General features: G+C 42.7%; 5 protein-coding genes across 6 annotated transcripts; 3 read left to right on the top strand and 2 right to left on the bottom strand.

Annotated features, from left to right (window-relative positions):
* The first annotated feature begins 288 nt into the window (after positions 1–288).
* l(3)76BDm (trafficking protein particle complex subunit 8 homolog l(3)76BDm) lies at positions 289–5,582 on the top strand. The gene is made up of 8 exons (XM_017075580.4): positions 289–516; positions 966–1,127; positions 1,185–2,109; positions 2,170–2,418; positions 2,481–2,943; positions 3,108–4,020; positions 4,080–4,505; positions 4,567–5,582. The coding sequence occupies exons 1-8, from the start codon at positions 351–353 to the stop codon at positions 5,220–5,222; spliced, it is 3,960 nt and encodes a 1,319-aa protein (XP_016931069.4). The 5' UTR covers positions 289–350; the 3' UTR covers positions 5,223–5,582.
* A 104-nt stretch (positions 5,583–5,686) lies between these two features.
* Positions 5,687–6,735, bottom strand: PIG-F (phosphatidylinositol glycan anchor biosynthesis class F). The gene has a single exon (XM_017075581.4). It carries the CDS (start codon positions 6,628–6,630, stop codon positions 5,920–5,922), a length of 711 nt encoding a protein of 236 aa, XP_016931070.2. The 5' UTR covers positions 6,631–6,735; the 3' UTR covers positions 5,687–5,919.
* Positions 6,736–7,418: 683 nt separating this feature from the next.
* Lon (Lon protease) lies at positions 7,419–11,762 on the top strand. 2 transcript variants are annotated; one of them, XM_065864198.2, is made up of 9 exons: positions 7,419–7,874; positions 8,239–8,494; positions 8,562–9,021; positions 9,078–9,207; positions 9,265–9,569; positions 9,627–10,049; positions 10,114–10,842; positions 11,139–11,328; positions 11,391–11,762. In XM_065864198.2, the coding sequence occupies exons 1-9, from the start codon at positions 7,527–7,529 to the stop codon at positions 11,622–11,624; spliced, it is 3,075 nt and encodes a 1,024-aa protein (XP_065720270.2). In that variant the 5' UTR covers positions 7,419–7,526; the 3' UTR covers positions 11,625–11,762. The 2 variants fall into 2 exon arrangements, with proteins under 2 accessions (XP_065720270.2, XP_036672277.3); XM_036816382.3 differs by having other exon boundaries at positions 7,420–7,874; positions 8,616–9,021.
* LOC108011384 (trypsin-1) lies at positions 11,647–15,019 on the bottom strand. Its single transcript, XM_017076503.4, has 5 exons — positions 14,608–15,019; positions 13,829–13,977; positions 13,631–13,767; positions 12,326–12,905; positions 11,647–12,053 (listed from the first exon to the last, which is right to left on the bottom strand). The coding sequence occupies exons 1-5, from the start codon at positions 14,693–14,695 to the stop codon at positions 11,781–11,783; spliced, it is 1,227 nt and encodes a 408-aa protein (XP_016931992.4). The 5' UTR covers positions 14,696–15,019; the 3' UTR covers positions 11,647–11,780.
* An 872-nt stretch (positions 15,020–15,891) lies between these two features.
* On the top strand, positions 15,892–17,009 carry lush. The gene is made up of 3 exons (XM_017075568.4): positions 15,892–16,152; positions 16,268–16,418; positions 16,481–17,009. The coding sequence occupies exons 1-3, from the start codon at positions 15,931–15,933 to the stop codon at positions 16,567–16,569; spliced, it is 462 nt and encodes a 153-aa protein (XP_016931057.2). The 5' UTR covers positions 15,892–15,930; the 3' UTR covers positions 16,570–17,009.
* Positions 17,010–17,503: the final 494 nt, after the last annotated feature.

The raw sequence follows: 17,503 nt of genomic DNA, 5'->3' as shown, positions 1-17,503 counted from the left end.
ACTACGAAAACGTAAACAATGATGTGGGAACAATCGAAAATGGAAGGCGCAGAAGCAACAGGTTTTGATTAGATCAGCTGTTATCGGATGGCATATGGTGGATGTTCTCTGTGGGAATCGGAGACTCACATTTGTCAAAAATCCCAACCGCTTCGAACGTATGGACTCTATAGGAAGGGGTATAAATTATTTGTTTTGAATGCGTTCCAAATGAAACAATCGATAGGATTTTCATGGTGTCTGATATCTGGAACCATCGATTTTATCGATGTTAATTCGTTATAGTTCCAGCTCTAATTGCTCCCCCCAGTTTGAGGTGTCTTGGGTTTTCTTTGTAAATAGTTAAAGTAATGCTGCACCTGACGGGCCAGAACTACAATGCGCGCGACATAATCCGGAACATCTTCTCGCCGCTGATCGGCGTGCTGTCCAGTCCGCAGGCGGACGAGATCTGCCACCGGAATAACCTGTCTTTCGTGGAGCTCCTGCAGCCGTTCGCAAAGTTGCCAAACGATGGTGGGTGAAGTGGGGTGGGGAATGGGTGGATGTGAGGTGAGGTAAACAAGGCACAGCTGGGGCCAAAAAAATAGCACGTCTCCCCAACAGATTCGTCTCGGTTATTCAACAATTTGCATGACTTTGAACACAAAGAGGGTATAATTTAGCGGCTGAGAATGTCACTATAACAAAATTTGATCCTATCCTATGGTGTAGCTCATTCCATCTTATGTACATCCAAACCATTTAAGAAAGCTATCTCGATATAAAATAACACATACGAGCTAAAAGCCTTAGTTGCTAGCGCTCTAATTTTAAGTTAGCTCACAGTCTTACACTGTAAGTTAGCTTTGAATATATATATATCTTATGTACATATTTAATCATCATGACAAAATCAATTAAAATTACACTCCACCGTAGCAGTGTTTAGAAAGCTATAATGTATTTATACCACCCACTTCTAGCACACTTTCGGGACGTTTCCGGGACGAGCGTATCCGTTCGTGGACTACGCCTCAACTTCTGTGATGTGGACTGGCGGCCGCCGCAGACCATTTTGGCCAGGAAGATGCTCAATGAGTCGGTGACCAATGCGCACAATGACAAAACCAGGCTGGCCACTATAGGTAAGCCATATATTAACACAAAACTGCTTGGTGCTAATGTAGTCCTCCCTTCTCCAGCTGACATAGACCTCGACTTGCCCACCTCGGAACCGTGGTTCGAACAATGGCGGGAGACCTTTTTGACTGTGCAATTCCCGGCGGATCATGAGTTCACTCGCCATCTTCTGAGCTGCTTGCTGGTGCTTTCCAGCGCGGATCCGCAGATCGTGGAGACAGCCCATAAACTGGGTCAACGTGTGCAGCAGATGCAGAGCATCACGCCGCAGAAGCTGCCCAAGTGGTTCCATCCCACCGAGGTCCTAAATAGCTATGTGGTGTTGCACGAGGCCAACCAGGGGGATTTATCCAAGGCGCAGCAGGGATTCGAGCTGCTCAAATCCACCTTTGGGGACAGCAAGTGCTTCCTGGTGTCCATTAACTCCCTGGATGGCCAGAGTGCAGCAGAGGTTCCAGATCACTGGGCAACATTTATCAAAAGGCAGCCTAAAAGCGATGCAAACCTACCCTCTACCGATCTAAGTGCACCAAAATCGCCGCAGGAAGCTGTTTCTGTCATCAGTATGCCTGCCATGCAGATGTCGCAGCTATTGGACGGAGCCAATGCTCAGGATACCGATTTGGCCATGCTGCATCCGCTAAGTCCGATGCAGGAGAGCGCTACGGAGGCGATCAATTCGAAATTCAGCATTAGCAGCGAGAGCATCGCCTCTCAAACCATCAATCCCAATGTGTGGGCGAATGAATTGGAGGCGGATGCTCCGCACGGCGGATGTCTGACCAATCGGGACATCGACAACCTTCGGCACTTTGTTCAGGACTATGCTGTACGTGCGTTGATACCCTATATTGAGCATCTGGTGGCCATTCTGGCCGAGGGAGTGACCAACAAAAAGGGCGTCAGCAAGTCCCTATTGAGCGCCACCAAACGGTGGTTCGTCACCAGCAAGCCGGGAGCGGGAGCAAACAATCAAAATGCAGTCATGTAAGATGTCCCTTAGCGAAATTGTATATTGCCTGTTACTTTTAAAACTCTATGTTACAGCTACACAAACGAATCTGCAGAACTGCAAACTCGAAAGTTAGGCGATCTTTATTTCATGTTTGGCCATTACAATTTGGCTTTCCAAGCCTACCATCAAGCCAAGCGAGACTTTAACGCGGACTCGGCCTGGCAATACTACGCGGGGGCCTTGGAAATGGCGGCTCTATCCGCCTTTATGTTGGGTACTGCTCAACGGAAAACCTATGACTATATGGAGGATGCAATTGTGTGTTATCTCACAGTGTGCAAGTATGTTATTTGTGGGATTTCTTAAAGCTCCAAAGCAGTTCCTGATAATTTTTATATTTCAGATTACAGCAATTTGCTACCAGAGCAACGCTCTTAAGCATGGAATGTCTAAAAACAGCGCGGCTGTATAGCGAGGTTGCCAAGCAATTGATTCGCATGACCAATGAGGAGTCAGATCTTCGCTCAGCTCTGTTGCTGGAACAGGCAGCATACTGTTTCCTGGTGACCCAGCCGCCCATGCATAGAAAGTATGCCTTTCATATTGTGCTGGCCGGGAATCGTTATTCCCGCGCTGGCCAAAGAAAGCATGCATATCGTTGCTATCGACAGGCTTACCAGGTCTTCCAGAAGCGCGAGTGGAGCTTGGCTGAAGATCATATTCAGTATACGGTGGCTAAGCAGGCCTATATGCTAAAACAACTTGAGGAGGCCAGTCGCTCCTTTGCCCATTTACTGAGACCTGGAAGCCTTCAAAGTGCGCAGCAGCAGACGAGCTTCCTAAAAGAGTATATTCAGACGCAAAACGTAAGAAAATCTCTCATAATTTGTTGAAATCCTAATATTTTGGTTTAAAATCTATCTTTACTTTATTGTTATTTAAATCAAGAACTAAAAAAAACTTTTTTTGTTGCTTAGCTGATTTTTTTAAAGCCATATTTGACATTAATTTAATTATATTCAATTTTCAGGAACTTGTGAAGCGAAGTCCTGAGCTGGGCTTGTTACCACACGCCTTGCCCCAAGTAGTGCAATCTTCGGTTCGTGTTCTTACCCTAGTGCAATCACCATCGGCTGTGGCACCTCAGGTGCCAGCCACCAACATAGACATCAACTCCAATTTGACGGCAGATGAGTCCATTTGGAACAAGATTGAGGAGATGCTCGTCATCACGGCTGCCAATAATAAGCCGTTCGTGTTTAAGCCCTCAAGATATTTGTACACCAAGCAGCAACCTGCACTGGAAACTCCTGTTGCAGTGCAGGGTGAGCCCATCGAGCTGGCTGTGAGCCTCTCCAATAGCGTTCGGTGTGGCATAGCCCTATCCGAGATAGATCTTCTTTGGAAACTCACTCTGGACAACGAGGAGGTGCTCTCCAACGCTTGCATTTATGAGGAATCATCGGATAGTGCCAGCAAAATAGCTGTTGGTGCAGCAATTAAAACGAGTTGCGTGGCTTCCATTAAACTGGCCGAACAAGCTGAAGAAACTTTGCACTTCAAGTTGACTCCAAAGTTGACTGGACGCCTGAACGTTCTGGGAGTAGTGTGCCGAGTAGCAGCCAGTGCGGATCCTGCAGCCAGTCTCCTGGGTACGCTGCAGTTCGAAACGCAAAAGATCAGACCTCACAACGCCAAGCAATCCTCGCAGACTGTTTTGGACAATAGATTAACAATCAAATTGGTCCCTCAACTGCCTGCCATGAGTGTAAGCTTCACTCCTGTCCCCAGTCGGCTATTGGCTGGTGAAATTATACCAGTTCATGTCACGCTTCGGAATCTGGGAATTGCTCCGATTGAGGAGATCTACTTGGGATGCGATAATCCACGCTGTGTTTCCCTCTTGGATCAGCACAGCCAAATGCCACTAGCTATGATGACTTGTGAGTAAATAACAAATCATTTTTATGTATATTGTTTTAAATGTTACATTGCTTTGTAGCCCTCCGCAATCTGTCAAATGACAAGCTCGTTAAAGACAAGGAAATACGTGGACAACGAGTATTCCGCTTGCTACAGCGCCCAGGCCTAGCTGCCTTAGATGCCCAGCAGGCGCAAACCATCTCCATGTGGCTGCAAGCTCCACACCAAGCAGGACCCTTTACCCTACGCCTGCTCTTCTATTACTCCTTGCCAGCAGGAGCTAATTCACACATAAAATATCGTTTGGTTCGGCATATTTGGCAGCTGCAGGTTGAGAGTTGCCTGCAGGTCGACGCCACTTGTGTGGTTAGCAACGCGGTGACGAATGAACTGGGTCTAGATATGAACGTTAAGAATCAGCATGCGTCAGAAGGAACGGAGGTGTATGTCAACTCGATTTCCTTGTACTCCAAGGAATTTAATTTAAATCCAGATAAGCTATACAGTAAGTACGGAAAGCTTTATTAAATAATATGGTTTTTAACTTCGATATCTCTTCTTTATAGTTATGAACAGTATGGGAGTCAGCCCGGGACAGGCGGGATCACAGTGCCTCAAGTCTTCCATTTGCTGCAATTTCCAGTGTCGCCTGCAGGAAAGGGACAAAAAAGAAGAATTCCAAGACATTCCATCTATCAAATCTTTATTGCAAACGCGTCTTTCCCATTTGAAGATCATGCCTGCCCAGCACGCTCAGCAAGTTGATCAGTACATGCCGACGATACATGAACCGCAAAGTTTCCTTACTAACGAGGAGACAGTCTATTTCAATACAAATATTTCTACGGAGGAGTTCAACGCAAGCATCGCTGGCTATGTGCCACATGCCACTCTGGCCCTAAGTTGGAGTGCACTGGTGGCCAGGGAGGAGGGTCAGCGAGTGGCCTGTGGCCAGCACTTCATTAAGCTTTCTAAACTCTATGAGACGGGTCACTGTCCGGCGGCTCCAACAGGAGCTTTTCAGCGAAGAAGACAATCGCCTGACGACTCCATAGATAACGGTCGGGAATTCCCACTTCCAGAGGGAGCGGTTAACAATGAAGAGGCATGGCAACCCCTGGCTAACGCTGAAGAAGAGGACTATTGGGAGCCTAACGATAATTATGTGGGCCAACGGTGTCTTCTGGAGGATGAGAGCTTTGTGATGGCAGTTAAAGCTTAAAATATTTGTCACCTTGTGTTTGTAAATCATTATAAGTTTTCTGTGGATCAGTTATGAGATGCTAAAATATGTTTTTAAATATTTTCGTTGATTTAAAGTTGCTGAAATCGATCAAATATTCGTTTCTTCAAGGATGATGATTTGTATATTTTCTTGATCAGAAACGCTGCCTGGACAAAATTTAGATCTCACCAACTAAAAACTAATGGCACGATAATGATGAATGTTTTTCGGTCAGTTCTATGCCTCATATTGTTGATAGTAGCGAATGACAGATATTAAACCATTTAAAACTGCTGATATGATTAGGGCTAAAACTTCAAATAAATAAAATGGAATACTTATATTTATATTCAAAAATTGTAATATCTTATAATTACCCACTTCAAAGTGGCTTTATCCGATCATATGTAATAGTGGAAAAGGTTTCTTGTATTCTCGGAAGTGTCTTTAGCGCTTTGTGGTTAAATTCATAATTTGTTAGTTTATTAATTGATTGATTTAAAAAGAATTTATTAATATTACACTCTAGTAAAATGCTTAAATATGTAACATTAATGTGTTAATTGCTTTTTGGTAGTTCCTAAGCTGCTGACTAGACGAGATGACGTGGTTCTTAGTGGATGAGTGTGTGGATTTCAGAGGCAGCGCAACGTAATAATCTTGGTGGCAGGATTAATAGCATTTATTGTTAGATTTAAGTGCGTTTCTTGCTCATGTAAACACGGGCCGTGGCATAGAGGACATGCGTACAGGCGTATATATTGCCCAGAGCGCTGCCCAAGAGTGCTCCAATCACGTTCGGAATGGGGTATGCCTGCCAGTCTCGTCCCCAGTCTAAAGGCGCCACCACACTTCCGGCCCAGGCGCCCAGAATCCCGCCCAGCGCATTGTACTTGAACAGGTTCAGCGCCGTATCCTCGCACTTGGTCACAAAGTCCGGCTTCTCACAGAAGCAAACCTGGAGAGCTCCGCCGCCGCCGAGCAGGAAAACAGTGGGCGACACCGTCAGCAGGGTCATAAGTAAGGCCAGGACAAAGGTCTGCTCGTAGTTGCCCAGCACCGGGGCTCCCAAAATGATGCAGATGAAGGCGTACAGCAGCGTGCACAGGAACTGCAGGGTGAATCCCCCGAGGAGCTCCCGCGGCGTAAAGTATGAGGCCTTTTTCTGGCGCTGTTTGACGGTCAGGACGCCATCCTCAACTTTCCCGTAGAACCGGGCCAGTATAACTTTCAGCAGCTCGCCGAGAAATACAATCGGGACCACCAAAGAATCCCAGAAGCTGCCGAGATGCGCCCAGTTCCGGCGATACTGCATGTACGCCATGCATATCAGGATGGTGGCCAGGCTGAGGGACACGTGGAAGAGCTGGTGCTTGGTCTTCTGTTGGTCAAATCGGGAAACCATGGTTAAATGCAGTTAAATAGCCTTTTCTAAAATAGTCAATGCCGTCTTCCTGTCCTCCGTTTGTTTTTCGCCCGTTATCAACACTGATTATACAGTGGACCAGACATCGACAAAAATCCAAAAAATTAAACAAATTATTTTAAACTTGGCAAGAATATAATAAGATTAGGAAATTACGTAGTTTTTTAACTCATCAAATGCAAGTATTGAGAAGTGGGGCAAAAATTACTTTGTTAAAATGAATTCTTAAGAATCCAAAAGGAAATGTTCTGGGTACTGAAGTACGTATAGCTTAACTATGAATATAAATATAACAATTTATTTCCCCTTAAGGTATGGGTTATATTTTCCTCTTTGTGCCGTTTTAAACTCTCTTAAACTTCTGAGGGAATATTAATTAAAAGCAGTCAAAAGACTCCTCTGTAGGTTATTTAAGATGTTGACCTAATGGTGGGCTTATCCAGCCCTGTGACGTTTTTTTAACATTAAGATAATGAAATAAGGGTTTAACTAGTTCCACTGTGCAGCAACACCGGAATAGTTTTCCAGCACTGACAGCATCGAAAATCAAGACATTGATAATATCGATGGTTTTTAGGTAGATATTCTGTACCATTAACTTTTTTCTCATGTTTTGAAAAGAAAAAACTTGAAAAATTGAAATGAATCTGAATAAAGAAGGGACTTTTCGAAATATCTCTATCATATTGTTTCGAACCTAAAATCGATAGTTACTCGCAAACGATAGTTACTCGATAGTATCGTAACCAGTTCCCCAGCTCTATTTCACCAGCCGTTCCGTCACATAATCACTCTCCACACATTTGGACTGCAAATTGTTTTTATACTATTTCTAGTTATTTCTAAGTAAATTGCGAGTTGGAATTGCCATCGAGATGCTAGCCCGCGCTATCCGAGTGCGTCCCATGATGCGGGGCATCGCCTCGTCGTCGGTGTGGACCAGGAACCGTCCCGCCCAGAGTTCCCTGGTGCAATGCTGCCGGGTTCGGGCGACGCACCTCCAGCGATTTCATGGAGCAAACATGATGGTCCAACGTTTCTACAGCCGCAAGCGGGACGACTCCGACGAGGATCTCATGTCGGAGGGTCATAATCCCGAGGTCATGTCCGATCGGGATCCCCAGTTGCCGGCCACTGTAGCAGTGCCCGATGTATGGCCACATGTCCCGCTGCTGGCCATGCGGAAGAATCCCCTCTTTCCGCGCTTCATGAAGATTGTAGAGGTAACGTTATCATTTTTCTCATATAAGTTACAGCTTCTAGTTCAAGTATTTATTGACGCAAACAACTAAAGAAGTATTAGCTTATAGGCAGGGTATGTAGGGTTAACCAAACAAAAATCTTAATGCTGTCAAGAAAGTTATTGCAAGGAAACATTTAACAAAGATGTTTTAGTTTTGATAATACGGTGACATATAAATGCCAAAAGTAGTTAAAACTTTGTCCACAATGAGAGAATAGGCCAAAACGTCTCGAATATCAATGTTCTGAAAAGGTACTTCAAATAGTAATCCATTAAGCTAGCCTTCCTCGCATAAAGTACATTTTTAAAGAAAACTTTTGCTAATCTACTTCTAATGTTACTAGGTTTCCAATCCCATCATCATGGATCTGCTGCGTCGCAAAGTCAAGCTAAATCAACCTTATGTAGGCGTCTTTCTTAAGAAATCAGATGGCGAAGAGGAGCTAATCCACAATTTGGATGATGTCTACAGTATGGGTACATTTGCGCAAATCCAAGAGCTTCAGGATCTGGGTGACAAGCTGCGTATGGTTGTGGTGGCCCATCGTCGTATTCGAATCACTGGTCAGGTCGTCGAGGATGTCCCAACTCCCAAGCCCGGTAAGCATATTGACCATTAGACCACACACTAAGCGCCCAAATATGTGACATATGTTTTTGCTCTTAGTGAAAATGACAACTTTGCATTATCCACTATTTAATATAAAATTAAAAATCCCAGCTGAAGATCAAACGACTGATCAAGCGGAGACGGCACCAATAAAATCAAGAGCCGACCCATCTCGTAAGTCCCGTGGCCGACTACCCAGAAGTCGTCCTGGAAAATCGCGCGAATCGGCGGCCGCTGAGGAAATGGTACAAAACCAGACGCTGGAGCCGCCACTCAAATCAGGTCAAGTTGAGTCTGAGAGTTCGCCTAAGCCTCCTACAGAAGGAAATAAAGTGGAATCCCAGGCAGGCGCCCAAGGGGATGCCACACAATCCGCGCCCAGCGCACCACCTGTACTCATTGTGGAAGTGGAAAATATTAAGCAACCGGCTTACAAACAAACGGAAGAGGTCAAAGCGTTGACTCAGGAAATAATCAAGACCCTCCGAGATATTATTACGATGAACCCCTTGTATAGGTAAGCTTAGTTATAGGGTATATTTCATTCTTATTCAAGTCAATGCTACCTTCCAGGGAGAGTCTTCAGCAGATGCTGCATCAAAACCAACGAGTTGTCGACAACCCCATTTACCTGTGTGATTTGGGTGCATCCCTTTCCGCTGGAGAACCGGCTGAACTGCAGAAAATCCTTGAGGAAACAGATGTAGTTTGAATTACACATTTTTTCTAGTGTATATTTTAATAAGTAAACCTTTTCCAGATCCCAGAACGTCTGCAGCTGGCCCTGACTCTACTCAAAAAGGAACTGGAGCTCTCGAGACTCCAACAAAAAATTGGACGCGAAGTAGAGGAAAAAGTTAAGCAGCAGCATCGTAAATATATACTCCAAGAACAACTGAAGGTTATTAAAAAAGAACTTGGAATCGAAAAAGACGACAAAGATGCCATAGGCGAAAAGTATCGAGAAAAACTTAAGGATAAAATCGTTCCTGAAAGCATAATGACGGTTATCGACGAAGAGCTGACCAAACTAAACTTCCTTGAAAGCCACAGCTCTGAGTTTAAGTAAGCTCTGCTATTCCACATGAATTTTACATCACTAACATCCTCTTTTATTACCAGTGTAACCCGCAACTACCTCGACTGGCTCACTTCTTTGCCTTGGGGAGTTATAAGCACCGAAAACCTCTGCCTAGAGAAGGCCACCGAGATACTAAACAACGATCACTATGGCATGGAAGACATCAAGAAGCGTATTTTGGAGTTTATTGCCGTCAGTTCTCTGAAGGGCACTACGCAGGGAAAGATCTTGTGCTTCCATGGGCCACCAGGTGTGGGCAAGACAAGCATAGCCAAGTCTATTGCTCGCGCTTTGAATCGCGAGTACTTCCGTTTCAGTGTGGGCGGAATGACAGACGTGGCCGAAATCAAGGGACATCGACGCACCTATGTGGGCGCCATGCCGGGCAAGTTAATTCAGTGTCTAAAGAAGACCAAGAATGAGAATCCTTTGGTGCTCATCGATGAAGTAGACAAGATTGGCAAGTAAGTGGCAGGTTAAATTTTCAACTAGAACGTAATTAAATCGAGTAATTATTCTGATTTTCAGAGGGTACCAGGGAGATCCCAGCTCGGCCTTGCTTGAGCTCCTTGATCCCGAACAGAATGCCAATTTCCTGGATCACTATCTGGATGTGCCAGTAGATCTCTCTCGAGTGCTCTTTATTTGCACAGCGAATGTAATTGACACCATCCCTGAGCCCTTGAGGGATCGCATGGAGTTGATTGAGATGTCTGGTTATGTGGCTGAGGAAAAGATCGCCATCGCTCGTCAGTACCTCATGCCTCAGGCTATGAAGGACTGCGGATTGACGGATAAGCAGATTAATATTACCGAGGATGCCTTAAATATGCTGATCCGCAGTTATTGCCGAGAATCCGGTGTGCGAAACCTGCAAAAACACATCGAGAAGGTTATACGAAAAGTGGCCTTCCGTCTGGTCAAGAAAGAGGGCGAGCACTTCCCGGTGAACGCTGATAACCTGACCACATTCCTGGGCAAGCAGATCTTCAGTTCAGATCGCATGTACGCCACCACACCGGTGGGCGTGGTCATGGGTCTGGCCTGGACGGCTATGGGCGGCTCATCGCTGTACATCGAGACCTCCAGGCGCCACATACGCCATGGGGAAAAAACGGATTCGACTGCTGCTGGAGGAACTCTCCACATCACTGGAAATTTGGGGGATGTCATGAAGGAATCAGCCCAAATAGCCTTGACAGTGGCGCGCAACTTTTTGCACTCGCTGGAACCTACGAATTTGTTCCTGGAGCAGGAGTAAGTATACATTTGTACATTACATTTTCAAATTTTAGATAGAAGCTTTATCGTCATTCTATAATTAAAAAGCATGCATTTTGTATTTAAGTTTACAACTTGAATAATTCGTAATCTACATGATGAACTGCTTTACATTTTAAAGTTATGTTTCCTTTATTAAACAATGTCAGTATGGGGTGCTTTTTATGATTTTAAAATTAGTTTTAACAGTTTTGGGTCATGTAATTTAGTTATTTATTTAAAACGTCAGTCAGTCAACAACGGTTTGTCTTATATAAATATTTAATTTTTAGACACATCCACCTCCATGTTCCTGAAGGAGCCACACCAAAAGATGGTCCCAGTGCTGGAATCACTATCATCACAGCCTTGGTTTCGTTGGCCACTGGAAAGAAAGTGCGTCAAGATGTGGCTATGACTGGCGAAGTGTCCCTGAAGGGAAAGGTTCTACCCGTGGGTGGAATCAAGGAGAAGACTATTGCAGTATGTTAAAGCCAAAAACTATCTCACGATTCTTCTTAAATTGGTTAATCCCTTTCATTCAGGCCCGTCGTAGTGGCGTCAACTGTTTAATCCTGCCGGTGGATAACAAGAAAGACTTCGAAGAGCTACCAACTTACATTACCGAAGGCCTGGAGGTACACTTTGCTGAGACGTACGAGGATGTCTACAAGATTGCCTTTTCCGATGCCGAAACGACGAACAACGACGTAGTGGAGCAGGAGCCGCTGCAGAAGATTTCCACCGCGGCCGCCGCCAAGTCGGCGACATGGCCTTAATCGTAGCTTAAGTTTGGGGGTGTACCGGGTGTTCATAGTTTTTATTGATATCGATCGTTATCAGGCTAATTAGTGTATTTAGACCATAGCATTTGTTAAACCTAATGCCAAGTAAATTGAATGTACTGACGAACTAAAGACAGTACTGCGTATATTTTAGACATCTGCGTTGGCCAGAATCCAGTCCAGGTAGCGATCCACGCGTGTGTAAATACCCGGACGACCACGCTGTCCGCAGCCCACGCCCCAGGACACTATGCCGATGGTGACCCATCGTTGATTGGGTAGTTGGACCAGCAGTGGACCGCCGCTATCGCCCTGACAGGAGTCCATACCTCCTTCTGGAAATCCAGCGCACATGGCGGTGTCCGGGACGTGCTGTACAAAGGAGGCCCGGCAGTCAGACTGCTTCCACACCGGCAGGTTGACCTGAAGTCGTTAAGTTATTTTTGTATTAAAATGAATTAATTTTTGCTAGCAAAATGTCTTAATTCTGCCTCATGATAATATAAAAATCTTGAATTACTATTTAACGAACAAAATGTCTATAAACTTTGTTATATACAAGTTGAGTTAGAGCGCTGCTTAAAAATGTATTTTAAGTTAAGAGTCGGAAATCAGATATTCAGGAGTCCAATATATGTACAACATATTAATAAACAGTGTATATAACATGAATAATGAAATGTAGATTAACTCACCTCCATTAGAATGTTTGAATGGGGTCCCCCAAATTTCTGGGTGCCCCAACCGGTGACAATGGCGTTCCTATCCGACCAATCCTCGTTGACGGGCGGCATGCAAACTGGCCAGATATAGGTGTTGAACAGAGTGGCTCTGTCGATCCTGACAATGGCAATGTCGTTGTCGTAGTTCTGGGGGTTGTAATCGATGTGAAGCACCATGTTGGCGATACGGAAATCCCTCGCCCTAGTCTCATTCAGCATGTGAGTGTTGTACTCGCCCAGACGCACGAAGATATCCTCCTTGCTTTTCTTGTGGATGCAGTGGGCGGCAGTGAGGACATGGCGATCGGTGATCAGGACCCCACCGCACCAGACGAAGGGCAAGCCCTCCTGCAGCAGGGCCGCCATCCAAGGCCACTCGTCCGGCTCGGCTGGCCGTCCGCCGGTGAGCCGTGGGAACTGCCTGGTGGTAATCCCGCACCCTCGCTGCTCCGGCCTATTGACGATGCGCGATTCATCCTTGTCCGGATTGGTTACGATCTGCGGACTAAATCGGTTGCTCGTCGACTGGTCAGTGCAGCAAATGCCTATGGAGCTGAGGTAAAGAAATTATTTGAACTGCAACTTGGGAGATTTAGAAAAAATGGGTGCTTCTTTTGCGTTCCACATTGGTAAAATTTTTTACAAATCAACATTAAACCACGAAAGCCCATAAAAATCCTATCACTTTGAGTTATTTGCGCAAAATCACTGGGATTTTTGTTGACAGTTCTGCTTTGTGCAATCATCGGACAAGCTACTGCTTCGGTATTTTACATTTTACATTTATTTAGTTATCGTTACTTTTAACTAATACTATAATACTATAAAAAAAATAAATGTTATATAATTAAAATAATATTATTATCTCAAAATTAACTTATGCACTGACAAAAACTTGGTAAATCCAAGGATTTCATATTCAATTAAAATATTTGATGTTTTATATCCATTGCAGTTATAATACATTTTAAATATAGAATTTAAAATTTAACAATTATCAAAGATTTCTTTCTTGAATTTTGAAATGTCTGTTTTTAAAATTTGTTAAATATATATATATGCATTTAATGTTTAGGGTTCTAATTTTGAAAGATATACATACGTGGTTAGGAAGTGTTTGTATTAAATTGTCAAATGACTCTCTGACGGTTTCTGAGACACCGAAATATTCTATTAGTGGGAAATTAATTACATTACGGCAATAAAATTAAGATACCATAATATGGAACAGTTTACCACCTTGAACTTTAACGAATATATTCACCGAGCTTTACGTACCTTTTTTCAATGATGCAAAGCTGAGATACCAGGCGCCAAACATCGTTCTTAAGTTCCGGCATGCGACAGTATATAATATGGCGACATCGACCGGATTCACCCAAAGGAGTGCTGCATGGGCCGTAATCCTTGTTCTCCTGCGATTATATATTTAAACATTTTTAAAGTCATGATACATAAGTATAGTAAATGACTCACCAGCAATTGTGAAGTAGGAGCCTGCCGCTTGTTCAGACGATGTCGTGATAAAAAATTCACGGTGTTGCTTTCCCCAGTGCGATTTTCATATACCTGGTTTTCGGACTCCCCCCATTGAAACTCGTCATTATCGCTGAAGTCGAGGAGGTCTAAGTAGTGAATGTATTTATTTTCATTTGCTATTTTAAGCTATAACTTATGTATCTCAACTTTTCTTTTGAGCTTGGAATACATGCAGAGTAATGGTCTTAAACTGCTTTGATTGTAATCTATCTAATCGATACTTAGAAAAATCTAAATCAATTATGTTAAGTAATTGCAATTAATTTATAACTTTTTGTAGAGCCCACTAAACATAGAATTATTTTTTTGTAAACAAGTAAAGATATTAAAATTCGGTTATGTCTTTCTACGAAAGCTAAAAGATTTGGTTTCTGATTTTAGGTGCGAAATCAGGACTTGAGCGTTCTAAAAATCAAAATCAAATATCCATTTGACCCAATACTAGCACCCAATACGTTGAATTTTAAAGATTAATTTTCTCAGTGTGAAATACTATGTTCAGAGTATCAAAACTACTAATACAACTACTTTTTTAGTTTCCAAAATTATATATTCCTCGGAGGTGCCACAAAAATCGCTTAGCTCTGAATTGAGCTTGGTTTCTCATGTGCATTCAAGAGATACACACGTGATTACGATAGTTTTATTTTACATCGAAAGCCTTTTTTCCATTTGAAATTCCCTTTCATTGATTGATATTCATCTGGATAACTCACCTATATAATCACTGGTTAATGTTTTGGCGAGTGTATGCTGCGAGCTAAAGCCCAATAAAACCACGATAGCCCAAAAAAAGGCCTTCATCTTGAGTTATTTTTGCGAATGCACTGGGATTTTATCGCGTGCCGCTTCCGTCGCCAGCTAAATCGGTTCTGCCTTGTGCAATTCTCCAACAAGCACTGCTCCGATATGGAAGCCGAGCTCAGATCGGCTTGACTTACGATTTACCTTGGGCACTGCTTTTGAACTTGTTCGATGCGTTGACACTTTTGGGTTTTCCTGGCTAATGAAGCGGCTCTCAGGCAAGTCGCGTATTTCTAAACTCAGATCCCAGACAAAAGCTTTCTGGGATGGGAACCGCACTTAAATAGTAAATATGATGAAAGCCCGAATAATCCGAGTACTTTCTGCTCTTGCTTATCGCTAGGGTGAAAAGCGAGGCACTGAGATGCCGGTCCCCTTTAATGCTTATGAGCTTGGACCTAATTTTGTGTATTATCTCAATGTTGCTAACAACAGTTTGGCAACATGTTCACAATGATCAACTCGGATTCTCCGAGGAAAACGTGATGTGCATCGCAAATGATCCGGTTCGGTGGGTTTTGATTCCATAGAAGTAACATCTCCGAAATACTAAGGAATATTTTATAAGTATACTACTTTATTCTTTATTTAATTGCCTTTTGACGCTTGCACATCAAAACAATAATAAATCAACTGCATGAAAAAAACCGGAATTAGAATAAAAAAGTTTTGTGATGTAAGATTGATTCTTTCTGCAGAGATTTGAAATACGAATAATCAGAAGTTGTTTGAATATTGCTGCAATTTTATATCTTAGTGAATTTTTTAATTTAATATGTAAAACATATGGGGGATATTATAATTTCATATTTTGCTCCAATAGAAGGAATTATCAATAATATTTTCTAATACAAATTCAGCAAATTATTACAAATGTTTGTAGGGAAGAGTATTAAGAGAAGCTCTGGTTTCCCTTATGCACTTAAAGGTGTTTTGTTTTAGCTTCTAAAGTTAGTTGAAACTATCATAACATATTATGTTCATCACTCCGGCATTTAATTAATCTGATAGTTAAGATTGCTCTCAAAATTATTTACTAATATTATATTAAGAATTATAACTTCAAAATGAATGCATAGTTTCGGTTATCGGTTAGTTATTAGGTGAAAATGGCGTGCAAGTGCGTTGTTTAATTACTGGACCTCCGAACTTAATTGCCACCTGTCCAGCCCACTAAGGCAGCCTATAAAGGCCTCCGCCTCGTTGGCTAGTCGACGAATTTTGTTCCAGCCACCATGAAGCACTGGAGACAACGCTCTTTCTCCGTTTTGGCCATCATCCTGGAAGTTTTGGCACTCCTATTGCCCGATCCTGGAACAGCCATGACGATGGACCAGTTCTTATCCTCGCTAGACATGATTCGGAGTGGCTGTGCGCCAAAGTTTAAACTCAATATAGAAGATCTCGATAGGCTTCGAGTGGGGGATTTTAGTTTTCCGCCATCGCAGGATCTCATGGTGAGTATGAAAGAAACATGTATGTCCATCGTGGTCGATTCTTAGAAAGCCTAGAATATGTATTAGTTCGTGGAACTGAGATGGCGTTATTAAATTTAACTACTTCTTCCTGTAGTGCTATACAAAGTGTGTGTCCTTAATGGCGGGCACCGTTAATAAAAAGGGAGAGTTCAACGCTGCGAAGGCCCTGGCGTCGCTTCCACATCTGGTACCAACGGAAATGATGGAGGCTTCCAAGAGATCCGTTGAGGCTTGCAGGGATGCGCGTAAGTACAGTCAACTTTTCAAGGCTCTAAGTAGGGTTCTTTATATAGTTCAATGTTTGCAGATAAAGCTTTCAAGGAATCGTGCGAAAGGGTCTTCCAAACAGCCAAGTGCTTGGCTGAAAACGGCGAAGGAAAGTTTATGTGGCCTTAGAACAATAGGTTGAATACAAGTACCTTCCAGGAAATCTTTAAAAAAATAAATCCATTGTTTGCATATTTATGTTTAAAATATCAAATAAAAAGAAAGAAACCCGTATAATTTGAAAATTAATTAAATTAGTTTTGGGCAATTAAAAAGCTTTGATTAACATAAATGCTCCGTATTTATATACACAGACTTTTAAAATCCTTTACAACATTGTAAAGTAAGCATTGTAAAGACCCCTTTTTGATTTCAAACATTGTTACACTTTATTGCTGATATTGTTAACTAAATACAACAGTTTTATATTCGCATTATGCACACTTATACATTTTGTAATTTATAAATACTCAATTGGCTTAGCAACGCATTCAAACTTAGGGAGATCTTTGAGTTCTAAAGGTTACAAAATAAATGCAAAACCTTATACAAAATGGTTGCCTTGCAAATGTGTGTACAAAGTTCTCTCGTTAGCTATGTATTCATCGTATTCGATTTCATAAAATTGGGACTTGGTATAGAATAGTGTCTTTATAGATCTCTCAAAAAGGGCCTCACAAAAATATATCCGATTAGAGCGTGTGTTGTGGATTTAGTTGGTGACATTGATGAGGATGTTTGAGGAAACCTGTGCTGCGTTTAGAAAGTGTTTGTGTAATCAACTAAGACTCTAGGAATGTCCACACGTATATAGTAGTTAGTACATTGTATATAAAATCAGTACACATTGATGCTTGTATATTGAACCTTCTGTTAGCTGGTTTGGAAATATTTTGTAACTACTACACACACATCTAAATAGGTTGGTGGTACACACCTAGGTATACACGAATAGGTATATAATTTGATATATCGTAGTTATAATTAGGTGGAGATTGACAGGCCAGTTGTTAAGCTTGGCATTGGTTCCGCTTGGGATTGTGTAATGCCGTTGATTGTGTTG

This window comes from Drosophila suzukii, chromosome 3, assembly GCF_043229965.1.
Source record: "Drosophila suzukii chromosome 3, CBGP_Dsuzu_IsoJpt1.0, whole genome shotgun sequence".
Taxonomy (NCBI): Eukaryota; Metazoa; Arthropoda; class Insecta; order Diptera; family Drosophilidae; genus Drosophila; species Drosophila suzukii.
Note: the sequence above shows the minus strand (reverse complement) of the source record. Positions and strands in the feature narration are given on the sequence as shown.